The 20,900-nt window shown below is 53.8% G+C and overlaps 1 protein-coding gene across 1 annotated transcript in view; it reads left to right on the top strand.

Moving 5' to 3' along the window:
* The window catches only part of ARHGAP18 (Rho GTPase activating protein 18), a 93,269-nt gene that overhangs the window by 61,907 nt on the left and 10,462 nt on the right, over positions 1-20,900 (top strand). Inside the window, 5 exon segments of the mRNA XM_064170125.1 lie at positions 2,347-2,424; positions 3,936-4,095; positions 8,217-8,299; positions 10,815-11,021; positions 12,629-12,775. Of these exon segments, the coding sequence (XP_064026195.1) occupies positions 2,347-2,424; positions 3,936-4,095; positions 8,217-8,299; positions 10,815-11,021; positions 12,629-12,775 (675 nt within the window).

Raw genomic sequence — 20,900 nt, 5'->3', positions numbered from 1 at the left:
ACCCCAGTGGTAGGTAAACACTCTGCAGTCTCTGCAACTGGAGAAAACACAACTGAGTTGCCTCATTTTTCTTTCTGGAGAGCTGGGCCAGGAAGGTATTTAACCAAGGCACTGCCCTAGTTAAACAGTGAGAACAATTGGTGCTGAGATGATGTCAGCAGCTTTTGGCATTTACAGATTTGGTTTGGATAAGTGCTCTTAGATCCATCCTTCATATCTGTCAGAGGAACAAGACTTAGGATTCCCAAGTATTCTAAGCAGTTTTACATCATTTCTACTAACTAAGCCATCTGCAGACTGCTGAGGTTGGTTGGGGACTGTCAGTAGTTGCTGCCCTGGGGCTTCTTTAAAGCCTGAAATTGGAATGGTAGAATCACAGAATGGCTCAGGTTGGGAGAGACCTCAGAGATCACAGTATCACAGTACCACAGTATCATCAGGGTTGGAAGAGACCTCCCAGATCATCAAGTCCAACCCTTTAGCACAGAGCTCAAGGCCAGACCATGGCACCAAGTGCCACGTCCAACCTTGCCTTGAAGTGCCCCAGGGAGGGCGACTCCACCACCTTCCCAGGCAGCCCATTCCAGTGTCCAATGACTCTCTCAGGGAAGAACTTTCTCCTCACCTCCAGCCTAAATCTCCCCTGGCACAGCCTGAGGCTGTGTCCTCTTGTTCTGGTGCTGGCCACCTGAGAGAAGAGAGCAACCTCCTCCTGGCCACAACCTCCCCTCAGGTAGTTGCAGACAGCAATAAGGTCTCCCCTGAGCCTCCTCTTCTCCAGGCTAACCAATCCCAGCTCCCTCAGCCTCTCCTCGTAGGGCTGTGCTCAAGGCCTCTCCCCAGCCTCGTTGCCCTTCTCTGGACACACTACACAAGCATCTCAATGTCCTTCCTAAACTGGGGGGCCCAGAACTGAACACAGCACTCAAGATGTGGTCTAAGCAGTGCAGAGTACAGGGGCAGAATGACCTCCCTGCTCCTGCTGGCCACACCATTCCTGATGCATCCAGTTCAGAGGCAGGGACACCTCTCAACTAGACTTGGCTGCTCAAGGCCTCATCCAAACTGGCCTTGAACACCTCTAGGCAGGAGGCAGCCACCACCTCCCTGGGCAACCTGTTTCAGTATCTCACCACACTCATAGTGAAGAACTTCTTTGTAATATCCTGTCTAACCTCAGTCTAACCTCTCTCAGCTTCCAACCGTCACCCCTTGGCCTGTCTCTAGACACCCTCGGGAAAAGTCCCTCTGCAGCCTTCCTGCAGGATCCCCTCTGGTGTTGGAAGGTCACTGTTAGGTCCCCCCTAGAGTCTTCTCTTCCGCAGGCTTTGCACCCCCAGCTCCCTCAGCCTGTCCTCGCAGCAGAGCTGCTCCAACCCTTGCATCACCTTTGTGGCCTCCTCTGGCCTCACTCCAGCAGCTCTGTGTCCTTCTTGTGCTGGGGTCAGCAGAACTGGAGGCAGGACTGGAGGTGAGCAGAGCGAAGGGGCAGAGTCCCTCTCTTGCCCTGCTGGGCTGCCTGAGGGCACTGCTGGCTCCTGGGGAGCTGCTCAGCACCCAACACTCCCAGAGCTTTTCCTTAGTTCTCTAGTAAAGTCCTGAAGAAGAGTCTTTGTGAGAAGGTTACTGCTGCTCCTCTGGTGTTACTGCAGCTGCTTTGGTTCAGAGGCACTTTAACAAGGGTAGTAACTGGGATTTATTTTTGAAGCCAGAAAATCTGCTTCTGCCTGTGGAGGAGACTTGAGGGAGCTTTAACAATGCAGCTTTCTTTTGTAATAAAGTAGACAAGCTCTTCTTTAACCATGTCCACAAACCAGGCAAGAGCCATGGCAAAGGTTTTGTTCTGCACCTACAGCTGCAATCCATTTGTAAAGTGTGTGTGTGTCTGTCTGCTTGTCAGAGATGTGCAGGCACAGATCTGTCTGCTTGTCAGAGATGTGCAGGCACAGATGCACACACACAATCACAGCATCAACCAGGTTGGAAAAGGCCTTGGAGATCATTGAGTATCTAACACCTAATTAACAAACCCCTGGCACCAAGTGCCTCATGCAGCCTTCTTTTAAACACCTCCAGGGATGGGCACTCCACCACCTCCCCGCGCAGCCCATTCCAATGCCAATCTCTCTTGCTGTGAAGAACTTCTTCCTAACACGCAGCCCGCACCCGTCCTGGCAGAGCCTGAGGCTGTGCCTCCTGTTCTGTCCCTGGGTGCCTGGGACCAGAGACCAACCCCACCTGGCCACAACCCCCCCAGATACAAAGGAAGGCTCCAATAATCAGAACGATCTACTAATGGTTTTCAAGTGACACCTTCAGTGATGCAGTGTGGTTTGTGTTTGACAGCTGATCGCCCAGATAGAGGAAGCAACTCTGGAAACAGAAGGACTTCTCAGAATACCAGGAGCTGCAACAAGGATAAAGGTAAACCGTTGCACAGTTTCTCCGCACCCCCCAGGGCGTCTCTGTGCTTGCTGATTTCACATTGCCATGCATTTCACACTGCCGTGCATTTCACACCAGGCTGCTACAGAACTCCTCACAAACGGAGGGCAAAAGCTCTTCACAAAGGAATCTGAGTTGTATTAGCTACAAAGCTGATGGTTTCTCTCTGGAGTTCTGGGGAGAAGATTGGAGTTCAAGTCTGCAGGAGAGTCAAGGCTGTGTTTGAAATTGAGTTTGGCTGAAATCTCTTTTAATTCTTGCCAGGAGCTTGCCAGCCTTTTGCTTTTCCCGTGGACCAGATTGATCAGCCAGGTCATGCAACACTTCAGCCACAGCCTTCCTCCTCCCTTCCTCCCCGGCGTGTGAGCCTGTTTTGACAGCCAGCTTTACCTGTGTTTAGGGCAAGGCAGCAGCTGCACTGCAGCACCTCTCACACTGATGTTTCTGAGCAGCAGTATATCTCAGCTCCCTGTCCCTCACTGGCACCTCCCTGCGCACCAGCACTTTGCAGAGCAAGTGCCAGCCACAAGCAGGCTCTGCCCTGGCATTTGCCTGAATGCAGGAAGCTAACTGGAGGGTATGAGTCATGCCACGTGTTAAAAAGATGATCTGAGCTGGCCTTAAATTCAGAACAGAAAGGACTGTTTAAGTGGATTCAGCTGTCTGAAGACATCTGCCAGTGTCTGCCCTGGGTCCAGCAGCTGCTCCTTCAGAAACAACTGAAAGAAGGGAAAATTGTGGCCCTTGGGTTTGTGCAGCTGCCACTGGCTCCTGTGTTCTTGCAGATCTCATAGGTTCACAGAATCATATCATGGTTTGGGATGGAAGGCACCTCAAAGATCTTCCAATCCCAGCCCCCTGCCATGAGCAAGGACACCTCCCAGCAGCCCAGGGTGCTCCAGGGCTCATCCAACCTGGCCTTGACTGCCTCTAGGAAGAGGTATCCACAGCCTCCCTGGGCAGCCTGTGCCAGTGTCTCACCACCCTCACTCTCAACAATCTCTTCCTCATCTCCACTCTCACTCTTCCCTCTCCCAGCTCAAAGCCATTGTCCCTTGTCCTGTCACTCCCAGCCCTTGTCAGAAGTCCCTTCCCAGCTCTCCTGGAGCCACTTCAGGTACTGGAAGGCTGCTCTGAGCTCTCCCTGGAGCCTTCTCTTCTCCAGGCTGAACAGCCCCAGCTCTCCCAGATTGACTCCACTGGGGAAGTTCTCCAGCCCTCTGATCATCTTCATGGCCTCCTCTGGACCCTCTCCATCAGGGCCATATCCTCCTTGTGTTGAGGGCCCCAGCCCAGGACACTGTGCTCCAGAGGAGGTCTCAGCATAGCAGAGGAGCAGAATCCCCTTTCTCAGCAGCACCTGCAGTTAGTGATACATCAGCTGTCCCTTTCCCCCCCCTCCTTTCAAAGCCTGGGTAGTACCTGCTGTGTATCTGATGCATGGCTTCCAGCAGCCAGGTGCTATTGGTGCTCTCTCTGCTGCCTTTCAGAGCCTTTGCCAAGAACTGGAAGCAAAATTTTATGATGGGACCTTCAACTGGGAAAACGTCAAGCAGCACGATGCAGCAAGCCTGCTGAAGCTCTTCATCCGGGAGCTGCCTCAGCCACTCCTCACTGTGGAGTACCTCAAAGCTTTCCAGGATGTACAGAGTGAGTAGAATCCTTTGCCTCAGCTGGCAGCGCAGAGAGGGGCCTCTGCCAGAGCAACAGTTTCACTCATCATGTCAGACCTGGATATGCATTGAAGACCAATCTGGCTCCTAAAGACCAGGAGTGTTTTGGTGCTCTGCAAAGAGCTTTTGTCACCTGTTTTGGTAGAATCATAGAATGGGTTAGGTTGGAGGAGACCTCAAAGAGCATCCAGTTCCAACCCCCTGCCATGGGCAGGGACACCTCCCACAAGAACAGGCCTCTCAAGGCCTCATCCAACCTGGGCCTGAGCACCTCCAGGGAGGTTGTGGAGCACAGAAGCGCAGAATGTGATCTTTGATCACATTGGGTGCTTCTGTGCTCCACAACCTCCCTGGGCAACCTGTGCTAGTCTCTCACCACCCTCAACCTGTGCCAGTGTCTCACCACCCTCACTGCAAACAACTTCTTCCTAACATCCACTTTCAATCTCCCCTCTGCCACTTCAAACCCATTCCTCCTCCTCCTGGCATCACAAGACCTTGTCAATAGTCCCTCCGCAGCTCTCCTGTAGCCCCTTTCAGATCCTGCAAGGCCACTCCAAGCTCTCCTGGAAACCTTCTCTTCTCCAGGCTGCAGAGCCCAAACTCTCTCAGCCTGTCCTCAGAGCAGAGCTGCTGCAGCCCTCTCAGCATCTTGGTGGCCTCCTCTGGACTGGCTCCAACACTTCCATGTCCTGCTTGTGTTGGAGGCTCCAGAACTGCACCCAGGACTGCAGGTAGGGTCTCAGGAGTGCAGTTTACACATGAAAAGAAAGCTCACTGCCTCTCTGTGCTGGGATGTTCCTGATGGTCCTTAGGGGGTGTAGATGGGTCATAAAGAAACTCTGATGGTATCAGTTCATAACCTGTGCTTGCCTCAAAAGAACACAAGAGCAGAGATCTATCAGTGCTGCAGAAAATCTAACACATGTTCATTTGTGCTGTTTAACTTTCCCTGGTGTACATGGATGCAGTGCCCTCAACAGAGAGTCATGGCCTGGGCCAGAAGGGACCTTCAAGGTCATCCAATTCCAACCCCCCAGCCATGGGCAGGGACTCCTCCCACCAGCCCAGCTTGCTCAAGGTGTCGTCCAACCTGGCCTTGAGCATCTCCAGGGAGGGGACATCCACAGCCTCCCTGGGCAACCTGTGCCAGTGTCTCACCACCCTCACTCTAAAGCATTTCTTCCTCATCTCCACTCTAGGTCTCCCCTTCTCAAGCTTAAATCCATTTCCCCTCATCCTGTCAAAGCAGAACAGTCAGAGCTGCTGATCATCCCTGCTCCCTTGGGATCAAATCCCTGTGAAAATGTTCTCCTTGCCAACTGCTCACCCAAACAGCAAACACAGCAGCTGCAACTGGGAGAGAGCAGTTGGTGATGATGAGTCAGGAGTGAGAACACCCCCACAGGAACTCCCCAGCCAGCATAAGAGCTTCAAAACATCCACTGCCCTGGTTTGCAGGCAAGGAGACTGCTCATTTCTAAGGGCACTTCCAGGGAGTTCCCAGGGACAGACTGTTCTCTAATCCTGAGGCCTGTGGCAGCCTCCAGGCTAGGAGCTGCCTTTCAGTGCCATTCAGTTGGTTCCATTCAGGCTGGTGCTGGAGGCTGCTGCAGGGGAGCGTTGATTGTGCAGTACTGAGCAGCAGGCTGACCAGAAGACTCCAATAGTGCTGGCAGCAAACTGCTCCTCAGCATTGTTCCACTTATCAGATGCCAGTTGGAGTCAGGAGGGTTTCTGCTTGCCACTCCTGAGCTTTCTGTGCCATTCTGAAGGCTTCTGTGGGTTTACCTACACAGCAAATCACAGAATGCCAGGTTGGAAGGGACCCCAAGCATCACCTTTAAATGCTGAGAGGCCAGGATCCAGTGATGCAGAACAGACAGAGCACCTCATAGTCTCCCTTTAAGCTGCCTGCCAGCCTGGGTGGTTGTATGTGTTGAGGTCAGGTGGCAGAGAAGGGACAGGTTGGTGGCAGTTACCACTGTGTCTAAGCAGTGTTAGAACAACTGACCTCAAACAATTGAATGTCTTCATTGCAGCCTTTCACAAGGCCAGAATTCCATCACTGTTCAGGTGAGGAGGCAGAACTCCCTAAGTAAAGAATGGTCATTGTTTTGCAGTTGTAATTTTGCTTCCTTTCCCAGGAAGGAAGTTGGTTCTTGTTGCTTCTTGAGTGCTCTGATGGAGTGGCCTGGAGCTGAATCTAAGCCTCACTTCCAAAGTCTGTCTTTCCAGAGCAGGCAGATACACTGCTCCCAGGGCTTGCCAGTTTGAAGTGGCTGTGTAATATCTCACTCATTTTCCCAGAGCCTTCATTTTTATTGTTGTGGAATCACTAAGGTTGGAAAAGACCTCCAGGATCATCAGCCCAGCACCGCCGTGAGGAATAAACCATGGCCCACGGTGCCAGGGCCACACCTTCCCTGAACGCCTCCAGGCATGGGGACTCCACCACCTCCCTGGGCAGCCTCTGCCAATCCATGACCACTCTTTCCAGAAAGAAACTGTCCCTCATGCCCACCCTAAACCTCCCCTGGTGCAACTTGAGGCCGTTTCCTCCTGTCCTGTCGTAAGTTACAGGGGAGAAAGAAGTGGTGGAAAGTAGTCTGTGAGGGCTTTGGATGCTTTTTATCAGTGAACTTTTGTTCAGGATCTCCCAAGTGGATTTGGATTCCCCATCCCTGGAGGGGCTTCAAAGCCATGGGGATGTGGTGGTAAGGGACCTGGTTTAGGGGTGACCTGACAGTGCTGGGTTGGACTTGATAATCTGAAAGGTCCCCTCCAACCAAATCAGTTCTAGGGTGAAATGTATTTGGAGTAGCTGAGTGGGAGTCCCAGCTGAAGAACAGCCCTGGTGCATTTGAAAGGCAGTGCTAAAGCTCTGCTGAGGGCAGTTCCCTCCTTCTCTTGTGCTGGGAGCCTTGGCAAGAGCAGACTCATCAGAGCCCTAGAGCATGACAGGAGGAACTTCAGTGCAGGGCTTGAACTTGCTGCTACTCCACGCAGCCAGAATAGGAGGTGCCAGAACTCCTGCTGCACACTGCCAGAACTCTCCTAGGAGCTGGAGGATCGTGGGGATGCACTCACCCTGCACACAGCACTGAGCACTGGGCAGAAGGCAGAGCTGATGTCTCCTCTCTTTACAGCTTTGCCACGTTCCATGTGGCACTCACTGCTCAGAGTGTGTCAGGCTGCCCTGCTCCTGCCTTTGTCCCTCTGCAGCTGCCACGGGGACCTGCCTGTCTCAGCAACACGTGGACTTCACTCATCCTGCACGGGTGACCTGGGAGGCCACACAAGTGCTGAGGCAGTCAGAGAAGCTGCGAGAGCAGCTTCAGATGTCCTCTTTCCCTGTCGGGGCAGAGGGAGGGACCAATGGTTGTCTGCAAACCACAGAATCACAAGGCAGCTAGAAAGAGTGCCAGGACACTGCTCAGTCATCCAGCAACCCCAGCCCCAAGAGAAGAGCTGGGAATGAGTGTGAGAACCCAGGCAGCTGCCAGCCCTTTGGCATCCTGTGGCAGTTCTCTGCCTGCTCCTATTCAGCATTCCGTGAGCGGTTTGCACTTGGGTGCTGGAACATGTCCAGAGCAGGGCAGCAAGGCTGGGGAGGGGCCTGGAACACAAACCCTATGAGGAGAGGCTGAGGGAGCTGGGGGTGTGCAGCCTGCAGCAGAGGAGGCTCAGGGCAGAGCTCATTGCTGTCTGCAGCTGCCTGCAGGGAGGCTGTAGCCAGGTGGGGTTGGGCTCTTCTGCCAGGCAGCCAGCAACAGAAGAAGGGGACACAATCTCAAGCTGTGCCAGGGGAGGTTGAGGGTGGATGTTAGGAGGAAGCTGTTGTCAGAGAGAGTGATTGGCATTGGAATGGGCTGCCCAGGGAGGTGGTGGAGTTGCTGTCCCTGGAGGTGTTCAAGTAAAGCCTGGATGAGGCACTTAGTGCCATGGTCTGGTTGCTTGGCCAGGGCTGGGTGCTAGGTTGGGCTGGCTGAGCTTGGAGCTCTCTTCCAACCTGCTTGAGCCTGTGATTGGGGATGTTGCTTTGGGGAGGATAAAAGACAACTTCAGACACTGAGGTTTGTGTGCTTCACTTGGCAGATCTTCCAACAAGGAAACAGCAACTGCAAGCTTTGAATCTTTTGGTTCTCCTTCTACCTGAAGCCAACAGAGACACTCTGAAGGTTAGAGCTGCTGACACTTTCCCCCTGCACAAATATTTTGTCTGTGTTTAACAATAATTGCTTTTCAGCTCCTGGTTAATGCTGAGCTTGGTGATTCTTCCTCTTTTCATATTTCACAGAGCATCACTGAAAAAAAAAAGCCCTTTGGACCCTAATTCCTTCCAAATGCCTTTCCCAGAATGTGACTTGAGATTTTTCCAGGAGATTGCAATAATGAGCTCCCAGTGAGCAACCTTTTCTCTTACAACTTTTGTTCCCTTTTTGGTTTTGGGTTGGTTTTGTTTTTTTTTTTTCCTCAGCTGTCATTATTTTCAGTGCAGTTTCAGAGTTTGCTTTTTTGAAATGGCCTTAGCTCTTCATTTTGATTCTCCTCTTTTTCTCTCTGCTGTTTGTTTCTGCTCTCATTAAATGAGAAAATTGGCACTGCCTGCTGGTGTTTGGAGCACATCAGATGGAGTGTTCCAGTGTGGGCCTGGCCTTTTGTAGCAAAGCTGTGCAGCTTTTTCAGAGTAGCTCTAACTCTTAGGGTTTCTACAACCAAAAATGAACTGTCAGGATTTGAAGAAGGATTCACAGGTTCACAGAATGGTTTGGGTTGGAAGAGACCTTCAAGATCATCCAGTTCCAGCTCCCTTGCCATGGGCAGGGACACCTCCCACTGGTCTTGAACACCTTCAGGGAGGTTGTGGAGCACAGAAGCACCCAATGTGATCTTTGATCACATTGGGTGCTTCTGTGCTCCACAACCTCCCTGGGAAACCTGTGCCAGTGTCTCACCACCCTCAACCTGTACCAGTGTCTCACCACCCTCACTCTCAGTTTCTTCCTCCTCTTCAGTCTCAGTCTCCCCTCTCCCAGCTCAAAGCCATTGTCCCTTGTCCTAGCCCTTGGAATAAGTCATAGAATCTCAAAAATGTCAGGGCCAAAAGGGACCTCTAGGATCAATCATTTCAGTTCCAACCCCTCCACCATGGGCAGGGACACCTCACACTAGAGCAGGTTGCTCAGAGACACATCCAGCCTGGCCTTAAACACCTCCAGGGATGAGGCTTCCACCATCTTCCTGGGCAACCCCTTTCAGGCTCTCAGCACCCTCATGCTGAAGAACTTCCTCCTAACATCCAGTCTGACTCTCCCCATTTCCAGCTTTGTTCCATTCCCCCCAGTCCTGTCACTGCCTGACAGCCTAAAAAGTCCCTCCCCAGCTTTCTTGCAGCCCCCTCTCAGGATGCAGAACATCTATTTCAGGCAGAAATAGAATACCAGGTTGGAGGGAACCTCAGGGCTCATCTAGTCCAACCTTTGCTGGGAAAAGCAGAGTCTGGATGAGGTGGCCCAGCACTCTGCCCAGTTGAATTGTGTAAGTGTCCAGTGCTGGGCCCTCCCCTGCTTCCTTGGGCAGATGAGTCCAGAGGCTACTTGTCTGCATTCTGAAGGAAAACGTTCCTCTTAAGGTCCTATTAGGTTTTGTTGTTTAAAAATCACTTTCTCTTTGAGTCTGTTTATGGTGTGGGGTGAGTCAGGAGAGCTCCTGAGCTGAGTTACAAGTACCTGGAAGGGAATGAATTGCAGATTCCCAGTTTCTAAGTGGCTGCCTGTCATTGCCACTGCAGTGCTGTGCTCACCAGTTGCTTACCTCACACAACCAGGCACTCCATGTGTCTGTAACCATGACAGCTGGCACTGCAGCCTTTGCTTTCAGTGTGAGAGGAGCCAACAGGAGTGTTTGCACATCTGTGGGATGCTGCTTCTGCACTGACATAATGGGGAAAACCTTCCTGGGCAGAGATTCGAAGAAGCTTGAATGGTTTGGGGAATATTATCCACAAAAATCATCATGGACTGGTTTGGGTTGAAAGGACCTTAAGTGTCATCCAGTTCCAACTCTCCTACCACGGGAAGGGGCACTTCCTACTAGCCCAGGTTGCTCAAGGCCTCATCTGACCTGGCCTTGACCACCTAATGATTTACTCATTACTTAAAGGAAATGTAACCTGCACTGCAGTCCTGTGAACAGTTCACCTTTCCCAGAGTCACAGAATGGGAGGGACCTCTGGAAATCATCCAGTCCAACCCCCTGCCAGAGCAGCATCCCCCAGGGCAGGGCACACAGCAACACATCCAGGTAGGTCTGGAAAGTCTCCACAGAAGGAGACTCCACAGCCTCTCTGGGCAGCCTGCTCCAGGCTCCAGCACCCTCACACCAAACAAGTTTCTCCTCATCTTGAGGTGCAACTTCCTGGGTCCCAGTTTGTGTCCATTGCTGCTTGTCCCATCCCAGGACAGCACTGCACAGAGCCTGGCCCCTGCTTCTTGTCCCCCAGCCCTCAGCTCTTTGTAACCATTGCTCAGATCCCCTCTCAGCCTTCTCCTCTCCAGGCTACCCAGCCCCAGGGCTCTCAGGCTGTCTCTTACTGGTTGCCTCCAGTGGGCTTTTGTTAGGACTGAAAAGCTTTTCCCAGAGGCCTGTGGTGTTGTGTTTCCCTGGGAGCTGTAAGCTCTGCTGTTGTTTCAGGTCCTGCTTGAGTTCCTCCAGAGGGTCATTGATCATCGAGACAAGAACAAAATGACGCTGAAGAACGTCGCCATGGTGATGGCCCCAAACCTCTTCACCTTCCATGCCTTTCCCTCCAAGACCATTGAGCAAAGAGAGTTTGTTATGGCAGCTGGGACAGCCACTGTCATGCGCTTCATGATCCAGTACCAAAGCCTGCTCTGGACAGTGAGTATCTTGGGGAGGGCAGGGGAGGGGCATGAATTCCTTCATACAATCAGCCAGGTTGGAAGAGACCTCCAAGCTCTGCCAGTCCAACCTAGCACCCAGCCCTGGCCAAGCAACCAGACCATGGCACTAAGTACTCAGCTCACACCCTGGGTGCTGTGTCCAGTTCTGGGCTCCTCCATTCAAGACAGATGTTGAGGTGCTGGAAGGTGTCCAGAGAAGGGCAGCAAGGCTGGGGAGGGGCCTGGAGCACAGCCCTGTGAGGAGAGGCTGAGGGAGCTGGGGGTGTGCAGCCTGCAGCAGAGGAGGCTCAGGGCAGAGCTCATTGCTGCCTGCAGCTGCCTGCAGGGAGGCTGTAGCCAGGTAGGGTTGGGCTCTGCTGCCAGGCACAGAGGGACAGAAGAAGGGGACACAGCCTCAAGCTGTGCCAGGGCAGGTCTAGGCTGGAAGTGAGGAGGAAGTTGTTGTCAGAGAGAGTGATTTGCATTGGAATGGGCTGCCCAGGGAGGTGGTGGAGTGGCTGTGGCTGGAGGTGTTGAAGCCAAGCCTGGCTGGGGCACTTAGTGCAGTGGTCTGGTTGACTGGCCAGGGCTGGGTGCTAGGCTGGGCTGGCTGAGCTTGGAGCTCTCTTCCAACCTGGCTGATTCTATGCTATGCACACCTGTTCATAGAATCTCCCTTTAAACTTCCAGTCAGCCTCCAGTGTCTTCGTTCTTACTCTTCACAAGGAGTAAGAATCACTTCTGTCATCCACTCCTGGGTTGCTCTTGGCCCCAAACTACAACACCAAGCTAAGTAGCTGTGGCCAGAGACAGCAGGCAGGAGGGAGAGGAGAGTGAGTTGGGCTTGCTGCCAGCTCATAAAAAGCCAGCAGAGTTATAGGATGGAATAACAGTTTTACACTTACCTCTGTCCACTCTCTGGACTCCTCCAGTCCCTAGAGAATTTTTAACTCCATGGTTCCCAACCTATGACCACTGTGGATTGCCAGCCTGCAGGGAAAGGTCAGCCCCACCTGGCTGGGCTCTGTCTCCCAGTGACTCTCAGGGGAGGGAGCAGAATCACTGCACCTCGTGGTAGAGTTCAGCTCTGCTGGCCACGGTTTTAATATTGGCTGTACCATGTGTGAGCTCAAAAAGAACTCCTTGGAGCATCTTTGTGTTTGGCCTCACAGTGTGCATTGTTCTGAGGAATGCAGTCCAGAAAGCTTAGAGCTCCTGGCAGCAAGCACAGGCTTGGAGTCCATTTGTCTTTGGGGAAATCAGGAAGTTGTGTCCTGGCCTCAAGCAAAGCTCTTAGACTGGAGAAGTTTGGTCCATCAGCACCTTTAAACGTTTTGCTTTGCTGGATGTGAGGAAGAGTTATAACCACTGCACAACTCTACCTCTCTTGGCCTGAGAGCTTGCTGAGTGGGTCACAGCATCCCAAATGCAGTGGGTTTGAATGGTTGCACAGCTTTGCATTATTTCAGTCTTTAATTGTTGCTGGAAGTAAATACCTTTTCTTTCAACTTGTACCTTGTAATGTGTCTGTTTAGAGAGCTTTGTCAGGTTCCTTCCTTAAGGAAATGATGCAGCTGTTCATATTTGCTGCCTGTATCCATCTAGATTCCTAAGTTTATCGTTAACCAAGTGAGGAAACAAAACACTGAGAGCCAGAAGAAGGAGAAAAAGGACAAAGCTATGAAGAAACTTCTGAAGAAGATGGCTTACGACCGGGAGAAGCACGAGAAACAGGAGAAGGCCCCCAGTGATGTAAGGACCCAGGCGTCTGAGGGGCTCGGTGCTAAGAAAGGCTCTCGTGTGCAGTGCCAAAGAGGCTACGGCAGGGGGAGAGCTGCTGCTGCTGCTTACCCTGAGCGTGCCGCTGGCGACCGACTCACCGTGGGGGTCGTGGGGGTTACAGGCATGACACGTTTAGGGACTTGGGCTGGCTGTGTGCCTGGCTGGCTGTTTGTCTGCTTGTCCGTCTGCTTCTCTGTGTGTCTCTGTGTGTCTCTGAGTCCATCTGTCTGCTTGTCTCTGCTCCTCTGCCTGTGTCTGTCTATCTGCTTCTCTGTTTGTCTGTCTGTCTGGTTGTTTTCTTCCCCCCGATTGTTTCAGGGTGTTTTTGCTCTGAACAGTGAGCTCCCCAGCTTGGCTCCACCGAGGCAGCAGAAACCAAAGTGCATCAGGTCTGCCTCTGCAGAGGGGACAGGTGCCATGAGAGCACACAGTCTGTGTGGGAGTCACAGCAGTCTGCTCAACTGCATATTTCACTGTAGTGAACACAGTGCTTGGGAACAGACCTGAACAGAAGATGTTTCATCTAAACATGAGGAGGAACTTCCTTAGTTGAAGGGGGACACAGCACTGAGCAGGCTGCCCAGAGAGGCGATGGAGTCTGCAGCTCTGGAGACATTCAAAACCTGCCTGGATGCACCTGTGTGTGACCTGCCCTGGGTGATCCTGCCTTGGCAGGGGCTTGGATAGGATGATCTTTAGAGGTCCCTTCCAACCCCTGCCACTCTGTGATTCTGTTAAACACAGCTAGGATTTAGTCTTTTCCCCTATTCGACAGGGGTTCCTACACCACTGAGTTCTTTGCCTCAATGAGGCTTTAACTGCTCCCTTCAAAGGAACAGTTTGGGGTAGAGTGGCTAGAAAGTTGCCTGACAAAAAAGAACCTGGGGGCTGACAGCAGCAGCAGATGAGCCAGCACGCGCCTAGGTGGACAAGAAGGCCACCAGCATCCTGGTGTGGCCAGCAGGACCAGGGCACTCACTGTGCTCCTGCACTGGGGCACACCTTCAGTCCTGAGTTCAGTTTTAGACCTCTCCAAGAAGGCTGTTGAGAGGTTGGAGTGTGCCTAGAGAAGGGCAAGCAAGCTGGTGAAGGGTATGGAGATGAGGGCTGGGGAGGAGCAGCTGAGGGAGCTGGGGGTGTGCAGTGTGGAGAAGAGGAGGCTGAAGGGAGACCTCACTGCTCTCTACAGCTCCCTGAAAGGGTGCAGCGAGGTGGGGGTTAGGCTCTTCTGCATAATCCCAGGTGATAGAAGCAGAGAACATAGCCTGAAATGGTGCCAGGGGAGGGTTGGGTTGGAGATGAGGAAAAATGTCTTTGCTGCAAGAGTCGTCAGGGCTTGGCACAGGCTGCCAGGGAGGTGGTAGAGTCCCCACCCCTGGAGGTGTGGCTGTGGCACTCTGGGACGTGGTTTAATGGCCATGGTGATGCTGGGCTGCTGGTTGGACTGGATGATCTCAGAGGCCTTTCCCAGCCCAAACAACTCCATGATTCTGTACAAGTGCAGTGTTTAGAGCATGCACAATCTGCCTGCCCAGGAGCCCCTAGAAGATGAAACGAGTGTAAAAGAAAAGTGAGAAGCTGCTTCTCAGCCAGCCACTGCCTGCTGCCAGTGCGCCCCCATGTGTGCCATCTGCACTTGGGCATCTCTGCCTTGGGTAGCTGGCTTCTGCAGGCCCATCCCTGATGCCCAGGCAGGTTTCAGTGTAACACTTGACACATATTTTAGTGGAAAGTAAGAAGCCTGTTGCGTTTTAGGAGTACTTTTTCCTGGCCTCTTAGCACTGACATCGAAACTTCTCCTAAGTGGACTTTGATATTCCCTCTTCCTTAGGATTTCAAGCAGCCACAGCCTCCCTGGGCAACCTGTTCCAGAGTCTCACCACTCTCATACTGAAGGCTTTGCCTCAGCTCCAGTCTAACCCTGCTCTCCCTCAGCTTCAAATCATTTCCCTTTGTCCTTTCTCTAGACGTCCTCATGGAAAGTGCCTCTGCAGCCTTCCTTCAGGTACAGGCAGCAGCTCTGTGGTTCCTGCCCTTGGGTCACCCTTGTGGCCCCCTGGACTCTCTCCAGCAGCTCTGTGTCCTTTCTATGCTGGCACAGCAGCACTGGCGGCAGGATTGGAGGTGAGGTCTCAGCAGGGCAGAATCCCCTCTCTTGCCCTGCTGCCCTCACTCCTCTGGCTGCAGGCAGGCACACAGCTGCCTGCGGGGCTGCCTGAGGGCACTGCTGGCTCAGCAAGCAGCAGTCTTGAATCTCTCCCTTCAGAGCTGCTTTCGACCCCCTCTGCACCCAGCCTGCATTTGTGCCTGGCGTTGGCCTGACCCAGCTCAGGACATTGCACTTGGACGTTTTGAGCCTCACGCAGCTGGCAGTGGCCACTTCTCAAGCCTGTCAAGCTCCTTCTGGGTGCCTTGGCTGCCCGGGAGCGAGTGCCCCGCAGCACGCAGCTCGGTGCCAGCGAGTGCCCCGCAGCACGCAGCTCGGTGCCAGCGAGTGCCCTGCAGCACAGAGCTCGGTGCCAGCGAGTGCCCCCCAGCACAGAGCTCGGTGCCAGCGAGTGCCCCCCAGCACGCAGCTCGGTGCCAGCGAGTGCCCCACAGGACGCAGCTCGGTGCCATCGAGTGCCCCGCAGCACAGAGCTCGGTGCCAGCGAGTGCCCCCCAGCACAGAGCTTGGTGCCAGCGAGTGCCCCCCAGTACGCAGCTCGGTGCCAGCGAGTGCCCTGCAGCACAGAGCTCGGTGCCAGCCAGTGAGTGCCCCCCAGCACAGAGCTCGGTGCCAGCGAGTGCCCCCCAGCACAGAGCTCGGTGCCAGCGAGTGCCCCGCAGCACGCAGCTCGGTGCCAGCGAGTGCCCCCCAGCACAGAGCTCGGTGCCAGCGAGTGCCCCGCAGCACGCAGCTCGGTGCCAGCGAGTGCCCCCCAGCACAGAGCTCGGTGCCAGCGAGTGCCCCGCAGCACGCAGCTCGGTGCCATCGAGTGCCCCGCAGCACAGAGCTCGGTGCCAGCGAGTGCCCCGCAGCACAGAGCTCGGTGCCAGCGAGTGCCCTGCAGCACAGAGCTCGGTGCCAGCGAGTGCCCCGCAGCACAGAGCTCGGTGCCAGCGGCAGCCTTGCCGCGGGGTCTCTGCCGTGGCCGTGGCGCTGCCCGCCCCGGAGCGCGGCTGCCGCTGTGGTGCGTTGGCGACACCTGGCGGTGGCTTCTGGAAGCGCTGCTCGGCGCCGCCTGCCGTTGCCTCCGCCGGAGTGCGTGTGGCGAACTGTTCGAAAGGGGAAAGCTTGGCAGGTGCTGATGTTCAGGCCGAGAGAGCTGGGGTTGTTCAGCGTGGAGAAGAGAAGGCTCCGAGGAGACCTCATTGTGGCCTTACAGTGTCTGAAAGGGGCTGCAAGAAGGCTGGGGAGGGACTTTTTTAGGGTGTCAGGTAGTGATGGGACTGGGGAGAATGGATCCAAGCTAGAGGAGGGGAGGTTGAGATTAGACATTAGGCAGAAGTTCTTCAGCATGAGGGTGGTGAGAGCCTGGAAAGGGCTGCCCAGGGAGGTAGTGGAAGCCACATCCCCAGATGTTTTTAAGGCCAGGCTGGATGTGGCTTTGAGCAACCTGATCTAGTGTGAGGTGTCCCTGCTCATGGCAGGGGAGGTTGGAACTGGCTGATCCTTGAGGTCCCTTCCAAGCCTGACAATTCTGTGTAATAAAAGCTCTTCTATTTTTTTTCTGGTTATTAAGCCAAAAAGTAGAGCATAGGCAATGAATATGCTGTAAGGTTCTCCAGATCTGCCCTCTTTATCTTGCAGTGCCTGTTTTAATTGTCCTTTTGTTTCCCAATTGCTGGATCCTTTGGATAGCTGCACCCAGTATCTGCTGGAGACTCCTGTTTCAGTCTGCCTCCCTCATTATTTTATACCCTGTCTGACACATCCCTTAATGTCCACAATGAATCCACCCCCCAGGCATCACTTTGCTTTCCTTTCTGCTTAGACAAAAGAATCTGTACACAGAAAGAGGACTCACATGCAAAGTAAAGCTGTTTAAATACTGACTTTTGTTCATGGAGTCATAGAATGGTTTGAGTTGGAAGGGACCTTAAAGGTCATAAGGATCAAACCTTCCTGCCTCAGGTAAGGACACCCCCCTCTCGGTCAGACTGTTCAAGATCCTGTCTAACCTGGCCTTGAACACTTCCAGGGTGTTGAAGATAGGCTGAGAGGGTTGAGGCTGTTCAACCTAGAAAAGACTCCAGGAAGACCTTAGAGCAGCATTTCATATCTGAAGGGGACTTACAGGAAGGCTGCAGAAGGGCTGCTTAGAAGGGCTTGGAGTAATAGGATGAGGGCAATGGTTTGAAACTGGAGCAGGGCAGGTCTAGGTGTGACATCAGGAGGCAGTTCTGCACAGTGAGGGTGGTTAGACACTGGAACAGGTTGCCCAGGAATCTGGTTGAAGCCCCATCCCTGGAGACATTCAACATCAGGTTCATCTAGCTGGAGGTGTCCCTGCTGAGTACAGGGGGGTTGGACAAGAAGACCTTTGAGGGTCCCTTCCAACTCGATGCAATCCATGAATCCACAGTCTCTTTGGGCCACCTGTTCCAGCCTCTCACCAGCCTCACTGTGTCACAGCAGCTAAGAGCATCCTTTGAAGACAGCTCAGCTAGGTTGAGGTGGTGCTGCTGCTGCCATGCCCTGCTCAGCACAGACATCACAGCAAACAAGCAGGCACATGTCAGGAGGCTTCAGACACTGGGTTGGTTTGTGATCAGCACTCTTGCTCTATGCCTTGCTAATCCACAGGAGAGCCAGAGCTGCAGGCTGCTGCCCTGCATTCTTCCTCAGATAGGATCACAGAGCTGCTGCTCAGTAATTCTTTTCAAGGCAAAGGATACTGGGGAGGGTCTCCAAAATGCAGCTGCAGTGTTCCCACCAATCCTTTGTGCTGCTTTGGAGCCCTCAGGAATCTGGGAGTCTGAGAGCATCTTACTCTTGCAATCATGTTACAAGTTGAGAAGGCTTCCTTGTGAGTGGCAATTTTAGACACTTTGCCAGAGTGAAAAAATGGCCTCATTCTTTAAGGGAAATTTGGTTTGCCTTTCCCCCAACCCCAGTTTTCAACTTGTACTGCACTAAATTGAAGTGGAGGGGATTGTCCTCTGCACTTCCTGAGCTGCATTTCACTCTAGGGTGACCAGTGAGGCAACCAGACTGTGAAGCCCAACTCCAGTGGCAGCTTCTGAGGGCTGATTGTGTGCAGCTGCATAAAAGTCACAGCTTGACTCAACTCAGTACCTGAAAAGGGCCTGCAAGGAAGCTGGGGAGGGACTTCTGGCAGGAACCAGGTGAAGGGGCAGTGGCTTTGAATCTGGAAGAGGGAAGACTGAGACTGGAGATGAGAAGGAAATTCTCTACAGTGAGGATGGTGAGACACTGGCACAGGTTGAGGGTGGTGAGACACTGGCACAGGTTGCCCAGGGAGGTTGTGGAGCACAGGAGCACAGAATGTGACCTTTCATCACATTCTGTGCTCCTGTGCTCCACAGCCTCCCTGGAGGAGTTCAAGGCCGCGTTGGATGAGCCCTTGAGCAACCTGTGCTGGTGGGAGGTGTCCCTGCCCATGGCAGGGAGTTGGAACTGGCTGATCTTTCAAGTCCCTTCCAGCTCAACCCATTCAATGATCCTATACTCTCCAGAAGTCCCTCACTGTCTGCATTCTTAATGGCAGTTGGCCTGTTTGGCTCCAGTTTTATCTTAGCTCTGATGAGGTCCCTCTGGCAGTCACATTTGCCCCTTTAGGACAAGAGGTTAAGGAGAATTTACAGCAAACCTTGGCCAGGGTCTCTGTGCAGTGCTGAGAGTGGTTAATATCAGAGGGTTTCTGGGAGTTAAGTGCTTTTCAGGTTGCCTCTGCATACCTATGGCCCCAGTCAGAGCTGGGGATGAAGCCTTTGTGTGGTGATTGGGATGCATATTGCTGTAGCCAGGCTAAGAAGCATGCCCTCAGGGCTGGCAGTGTAGCTGCCAGCCTTAGCCACAGGTACTCCATCTGCCGTTGTGCTTATCTGTGTGTTGCAGGTGCTCCAGCAGCAGCGTTAGCAGCAGGGCTGCTCTCGGGTTAGCAAACCCATCCCACAGCCCCTCTGCCTGCAGGGAGGTTGAGTTTTCCCAGCAGGACATCACTGACTCCTGCTGACCCTGCCACCCACTGCAGTGCCCTTGCCCCCTGCCAGATGATTGTGATTTGGTTGGCAGTGGCCTGTCCCAAGCTGGGTGTGACACTTGGCAGTTCGGTGAGCACAGCTGCACCACCTCACCTGCAGCCTTTTTGTCTCCCGTGTAGAAGGACCCTTTGGGACTTCAGTTTTGTCCTCCTGCTGCTTGCCCCCCCCCCGCTGCTCGCAGCCATTCTCACAGTTGGTGAGTGCATGCTGCAGTGCTTCACCTGAGTCCTTACTGAGCCCCAGGGTCTTGCAGAGGGTCCAGAGGAGGCCATGGAGGTGATCACAGCCATGGGCACCTCTCCTGTGAAGACAGGCTGGGAGAGTTGGGGCAGGTCAGCCTGGAGAAGAGAAGGCTCCAGGGATACCTTGGAGCAACCCGAAGGGGCTCCAGGAGAGCTGGGGAGGGACTTCTGACAAGGGCTGGGAGTGCCAGGACGAGGGGGAGTGGTTTGAAACTAGAGCAGGGCAGATTTGGGCTGGAGATTAGGAAGAAAGTCTTTGCTACGAGAGTGGTGAGATACTGAAACAGGTTGCCCAAAGAAGTTGTAGATGCCTCATCCCTAGAGGTGTTCAAGGGCTCGTTGGGTGAGGCCTTGGGCAACCTGTGCTGGTGGGAGGTGTCCCTGCCCATGGCAGGGGGCTGGGGTTCGATGATCTTATTCCCAGAGAATGTAGAGGAGCAACAAGAAAGGCCAAGGGCCTCTTGGAGCTGACTCTTGCCAGGGAGGTGACAGAAAACAAGAAAAGCTTTTTCAAGTACATCAATAACAAAAGGAAGATCAAGGAAAAGATGAGTCCACTGCTGACCAATGTGGGAGGTGTGGTAGTTGAAGGTGCAGAGGTGCTGACTGCCTTCTTTGCCTCAGTCTTTACTGCTAAGACCCCCCTCAGGAACCTCAGTCTCTGGGAGCGAGGCAGCAGAAGTGGAGAGGATACTCCACTGATCAGTCAGGAGTGGGTTAGAGATCTCCTGTGCCAGCTGAAGACACACAAATCATACAATGAGCCAGGCTGGAAGAGAGCTCCAAGCTCAGCCAGCCCAGCCTAGCACCCAGCCCTGCCCAACCAACCAGACCATGGCACTAAGTGCCCCAGCCAGGCTTGGCTTCAACACCTCCAGCCACAGCCACTCCACCACCTCCCTGGGCAGCCCATTCCAATGCCAATCACTCTCTCTGACAACAACTTCCTCCTAACATCCAGCCTCAACCTGCCCTGCCACAACTTGAGGCTGTGTCCCCTTCTTCTGTTGCTGGGTGCCTGGCAGCAGAGCCCAACCCCACCTGGCTACAGCCTCCCTGCAATCAGCTGCAGACAGCAATGAGCTCTGCCCTGAGCCTCCTCTTCTGCAGGCTGCACACCCCCAGCTCCCTCAGCCTCTCCTCACAGGGCTGTGCTCCAGGCCCCTCCCCAGCCTTGCTGCCCTGCTCCAAACACCTTCCAGCACCTCAACATCTCTTGAGTTGAGGAGCCCAGAACTGGACACAGCACTGCAGGGGTGGCCTGAGCAGTGCTGAGCACAGGGGCAGAAGCAGCTCCCTTGTCCTGCTGCCCACACTGCTCCTGAGCCAGCCCAGGATGCCATTGGCTCTGCTGCCCACCTGGGCACTGCTGCCTCCTCTGCAGCTCCTCTCTCCCAGCACCCCCAGCTCCCTCTCTGCCTGGCTGCTCTCAGCCACTCTGGCCCCAGCCTGTAGTGCTGCTTGGGGTTGTTGTGGTCAAAGTGCAGAACTCTGCACTTGGCCTTGTTCAGTCTCATCCCCTTGGCCTCTGCCCACCCATCCAGCCTGGCCAGGTCCCTCTGCAGGGCTCTCCTCCCCTCCAACATCTCCACAGCTGCTCCTAGCTTGGTGCCATCTGCAAACTCACTGCTGCTGGACTCAAT

Source organism: Pogoniulus pusillus, chromosome 33 (assembly GCF_015220805.1).
Source record: "Pogoniulus pusillus isolate bPogPus1 chromosome 33, bPogPus1.pri, whole genome shotgun sequence".
Taxonomy (NCBI): domain Eukaryota; kingdom Metazoa; phylum Chordata; class Aves; order Piciformes; family Lybiidae; genus Pogoniulus; species Pogoniulus pusillus.
Note: the sequence above shows the minus strand (reverse complement) of the source record. Positions and strands in the feature narration are given on the sequence as shown.